Source organism: Octopus bimaculoides, chromosome 18, assembly GCF_001194135.2.
Source record: "Octopus bimaculoides isolate UCB-OBI-ISO-001 chromosome 18, ASM119413v2, whole genome shotgun sequence".
Classification (NCBI taxonomy): Eukaryota; Metazoa; Mollusca; class Cephalopoda; order Octopoda; family Octopodidae; genus Octopus; species Octopus bimaculoides.
In genome coordinates this window covers 18,829,787-18,835,328 of record NC_068998.1, presented here as the reverse complement: position 1 = coordinate 18,835,328, position 5,542 = coordinate 18,829,787, and the positions used below count along the sequence as shown (strand labels likewise).

The 5,542-nt window shown below is 39.4% G+C and overlaps 2 protein-coding genes across 3 annotated transcripts in view; both read right to left on the bottom strand.

Moving 5' to 3' along the window:
* LOC106869615 (uncharacterized) overlaps positions 1–5,542 on the bottom strand; it is a 35,770-nt gene that overhangs the window by 2,340 nt on the left and 27,888 nt on the right. The gene's annotated exons all lie outside the window — the stretch shown is intronic.
* LOC106869606 (protein phosphatase 1 regulatory subunit 12A-like) lies at positions 3,409–5,439 on the bottom strand. The gene is given in 2 exon segments (XM_052974484.1): positions 3,409–3,985; positions 3,987–5,439. Coding segments are annotated over 2 exon segments (588 nt in total). The 5' UTR covers positions 4,107–5,439; the 3' UTR covers positions 3,409–3,517.

Sequence of the window (5,542 nt, the reverse complement as noted above, 5' to 3'; positions counted from 1 at the left end):
CTAAACGTTGAATGCCCAGACAACACCTGCTAGACAACGGCAGCAAAAAATTAATACATCAAAGTGAAGTGAACAACATCCTGCTGTTCAGCAGTAAAAGTTTCAAGAAACGCCCCCCCCCCCTGTACAAACGCAGAAGTGTAGGGCTCGCATGTCACAACAAAGACCTGGAAGAGAAACACTCTTCATATCAGAAAAATGGAAGTCGACTTGGCCTTTCGTTCTTTCGGGATTGATAAGATAAGTACAAGTTGAGGACTGGAGTCGATATAATTGACCCATTCCCTTCCCCAAACTTGCTGGCCTTGTGCCAAAATTTGAAATCACTATTAATATGAAGTGTAAGGCAGTGAGCTGGCAGAATTGTTACCGCGTCGGGCGAAATGCTTAACGGCATTTCGTTCATCATTACGTTCTAAGTTCAAGTTTCGCCGAGATCGACTTAGCCTTTCATCCTTTCGAGGGCGATAAAATAAATACCAGTTGAGTACTGGGGTTGAAGTAATTGACTTACTTCCTCTCCCGAACTTGCTGGCATTGTGCCAAAATTTGAAATCAATATTTACATGAAGTCATGAGCTCCTGACTATTACGTCATGTCACATCTCGAAGGTTACATCTTTACAAAACAAGAGCGGAAGGCAGCTGCGAAATAACTCGTGAACAAATGGGACAGCACAAAATACCAACATGCAATTGCTACTATCGAATACGTCACACTACTATGGAGAACATAACACATGTAGTCAGCAGCAGTCCAAAAATGTCATTGTGACACTACTTCCCACTAAGACATGATACTGTTGCTAAAACAATATACAATGCCGTCCGCAGAAAAGACTGCCCTAGAATAAATACAAACAACACCTCTACTCCGGAATGCATGCATACATTCATATCAATACAAAGAATATTGGTAGAAGATTCCCATCAATTTTTACCAATTGTAAGCATAACAGAACTGATTTAGTTATTTAGGCCAGAAGCAAAAATAAAAGGCCATGTACAGTCATTATCTTCCCTGTTGATGTGAGAATCTCTTCGAAAGCTTGTGTGACAGAGAATATTTATGAACAATTGCTTCGGAGCCTATAGTACTTCTACCCCGATTAAAAAAAAAATATTTTGAAATAAATATATCGTGAAAATACTGGAAGTCCCAGAATTAACTATCTATTTTAGAGAGATCGAACAATTTTTTTTTTAATCGCTTTTATTCATGTTTATCATATTTAAAATGTGTTTAAAGTGTATAAATACTTAAATTTGCTTTTTAAAATGGATAATTTTAATTTTTTAAAATAATTTTATGATTTATAATTTTATTTTCAATTCTGTTGGATCCCGCACATCTGTCCACGACAGCTTTTTTTTTTTTTTTCAATTTGGCTGCAACCATTTTCTCTACCTTCACCCCCAGGATGGAGCAATAAGTTTAGCTGAACTTAAAAAACGCATTCAGTTAGCAGTGCAGGAGATAACTCCCGAAATGCTTTAAAATGTTTCGCAACGCTAAAGAAAGATTGGAAATTTGCAGGGGTACAGACGGGGCACATGTTGAAAATTTACAATAAATCTATTTGTTTTGGTATTATAATTAAGTAACAAGCAAAATGTTGTCAGTTTTTTTTTTTTTTTAATTTGCCCGATTTCATTAAAATATATAGTTAATTCTGGAACACCCTGTATAAATCCTAACGCCAGGTGTGAGTATGTGGGTGTGTGGGGGGTACTTAGTTGATCCATCGTTCTGGGTTTCAGTGAGTCAAGGAGGGATCTGTGACTATCTCCCTGATCAGTGACTATCCGCTTGCCAGGCTTCGCTCCCACTGAAATTTTATGGATATTCCCCCTTCCCGAAGCCACAAAATAGTCTTGTTACACAATATCAAATTTCCCTTAGGGGCCCTACCTAAACTTTTTCACAACTCACCAGTTTGTTTTCCGTAGATAGATTTCTAATTACTTTTTTTTTAATAAGCCGTGTAAGTTATTCTTAGAGTTTGTTTTGGGGTTAGTTACCTTTTTATGGAATTCTTGGGGTTTGTCGTTTTTATAATCTTCGGGGTCTGAACTAGCAGGTGGATGAAGAGGCAGAAACTGGGACAGTTAAAGGTTGTAAGCATTGTCACTGTGGTAAAATTCACGACTGAGTTTAGGTTTTTTTGTGAGTTTGACCTCGTCATCATAAGAACAGTAACAATGCGGCCTTCTTTCAATTGTTATCACTACCTCAGAATGGACGCGAAACATGAACACAAACACACACACACACACACACACGTACAGACACATACACATAAAGGCTGAGAAGTGGCAAAAGGAATATGAAAATTATGTAGATATGTATACATGTATGCATCATGCATGCATATGTGTGTTATGTGTGTGTGTGTGTGTGTGTGTGAGACAAACTGGACAAAAAGAGCACAATACATAAAGCAGGGTTTATATATTATGAAGCATGGCAGGCCTAGGTGTAGATGGCATCTTGGGCAAGCTAAATCCTAACACCCTTAAAATCCATAGCCATCAATAATGAGCGAGTATGACTTGATGAAATGTCCCACGCTTTCGCTAACTATTTTAGGTGCCTGTGTAGTTGCGAGCAGACGTATACACACACACACACACACACACACACTCTCTCTCTCTCTCTGCCCTCCCCAATCTAGACTCAGTGGAATACTGAGTATGTAACAGCGGAAGGAAGAGACGGCTGCATGCACCAGCATGTAGCTGATACTCAAATTTAGCTCGAAGCACCATACACAAAATCAAAACACGCTACCAGGTCCAAGAATTAAACTCACTGCCCTATGATCGTGACTACAACATCCTAATGACTAGGCCATGACGTTCCTTAGTTTAAGTATCAACACACGAAACTCTCAGACCTTGGGTTGTGACTACAGTGGAGTTCTGTTTTTCAGCACGTTTTTCTTCAAGTCTATGATCGTAATGCACATAATATCTAGTAAAGGAGCTATAGGGACTAGAAAACCAGCTCTAGCTGGACGAGCGGCTAGATAATCTGTCATCTGTTGGCAGTTCTGGAAGCACAGTTACTGTGAACTCAGCAGAGACATTTCCTGATGAGACACTGCTTGGCGTTTGCTGGGAGTCTGGCTTATTCGTGAGGGGGATGGATGTGTTCTTGTTAATTTCATTTTGACGTTCTGTCTCTGACTCGGAACTGGAGTCACCATTTGTTGAACTTTTGAACTTGAACTTTTGGGCTTCCTCACCTTTTCTGTAGTTCTTACGGTGTGTCTTTTCTTGTTCTAATGTTTGTAGGACAACACTGTGCTTTTGATCTACACGCATTCGTGTAACAGATGTCCTTCGTTTCGGATGAACTCCTTAAGCAACAATAATGTCTTTGTGTACGGGTGTTTCATCTCTAATCGTAGCTTGTTTCTTTTTGAGTTCTTCAAGTAAAGAAAGAAGTTCAGTATCAGCAACATCAAAGGCAGTTTGCTCTGCGTTGTATTCTGAGTCCATATCACAGAAATTGTCAGCTAATATTTTGCAAGCTTTTTCCCTGGCCCCAGTGAGTTGCTGCATTAAGAGGAGTCCAACCATCTGAGTCTTTGATATCCACATTAGCTTTTGTTTGGATTAATAAATGCATAACTTTGATATAGCCCTTTGCTGCTGCTACATGAAGAGCAACAACACCTGTTTTTGCATGAGGCCGCTCTGTCATACAATTGAAATTTAACCATTGGTTAGCATCAGAAAGCATCATTTCTTCTTCTCGTTGTGCTGCTTTGGCATCCACGCCTGGGCGATTCATTTCTTCCAGAAGCAACTTTTCCATTTTGGTTTCTTCACATATATCAAGAGGAAGATTGCCATCATTGTTAACAGCAGCTATATTGGCCCTGGTGCTAAGATATTGTGTTATGTCAGTAAAGGCACAAGAAGTTGTAGCATGGAGAGGTGTCCAGCCTTCATTATCACAGACATCAACATCAGCACCAATTTTCAACAAGAAACTTCACCATGTCAATTTTGTCATCAATACATGCCTGGTGTAGAGCTGTAAACCCATCCACATTAGCGGTGTTAATATCTACTCCTCGAGCCAACAGTTTTATCATATATATATATATATTTTTTTTTTCTCCGCGTTTTTTTCTCCGTGTTTTTCTCCTTGTTTTCTCCGTATTCTTTCTGTTGAAGAGCGTAGCTCGAAACGTTAAAGACTTTCTGTATTCCAGAGCGTTAAACTAATACATCCTTTTGTTGTTTACACCACCTGTCCTCGTCTGTTGTTTTTTTTTCGTAAATTCTCCCATATATATGTATATATACATGACAAGCAGAAAACACTGCAAAAGTAGAAACAATGCGTATGTTGCAATTTATTAAATGTCAGAATAAAATGTTTTATTATATTGCATTTCATTTTATTTTATTATTTTCATATTTTTTCCCCTTGTTTTTTCTTGGAAGACTCCAAATGCATACACAGTGCACCGAGCATGGGAAGGGAGCCCCCCTCATCCCCCACCTACTTCCTAGCACGAAACACACGAAGTTACTTACCGCTTTGCCAATGCCTTCAACCGGCACCTGTAATTTGGGTCACTTACGCAACTTCGCAGTTAATAAATGACATGCACAAGTGTGTATATGAACGTCTACGTGTACGCGTTGCGTGCGTGTCAGAGCGCGTACAGTTATAAGAGAGATTACTAGGTCAGAGATGGGAGAGAAAGACAGAGAGAGACAAAAGGACAAGTTGACAAACAGACATTGAATGAAACAAAGAACAAGAGACACAGACAGACACAGATAACGATAGACATAGAATTTAGGCCAATAAGCTCCATTTTGTTGTCGAAGGGCAAATGTGAAAACTACTGGAAGTCGATTACTTATATTTTGACCTCAATGAATATTTACAAAGCATGATAAAGCCGAGTAGAGAAGGATATGAGGTAAGCGAAGAAGGTTGAAAAGATAAACGATTAGACGGGAAGTAAGAGATTGAGGGGGGAAAAAAGATCAAGATTATATGCGCTTTTATAATAAACATTTCATTCTTTTACCCTTTTACTTGTTTCAGTCGCTGAACTGCGGCCATGTTGGGACACCACCTTCAAGGGTTTAGTCGAACAAGACAGACAGACAGACAGACAGACAGATAGATAGATAGATAGATAGATAGATAGATAGATAGATAGATAGATAGATACGACGGGCATCCACACAGTTTCCATCCCCAAATTCACTCACAAAGCATTGTGCCGGTTTGAGGCTATAGTGGGTGACACTTGCCCAAGGTGCCGCGTAGTGGGCGAAACCACTTGGTTGTAAAGCGAGCTTTTCAAGCTGCTTCATTCACAGGAAATAATTCTTTCTACAAGAGACACACGACCTGAAATTATCGAGGGGAGAGACTAATCGATTACATCGACCCCAGTGCTCAATTGGTATTTATTTTATGAACACCGAATTTGAACTCATAAAGTAAAGACCCGGAAGAAATGCCGCTTAGCATTTTTTTCCGGCGAGTTAACGTTTCTCTCAG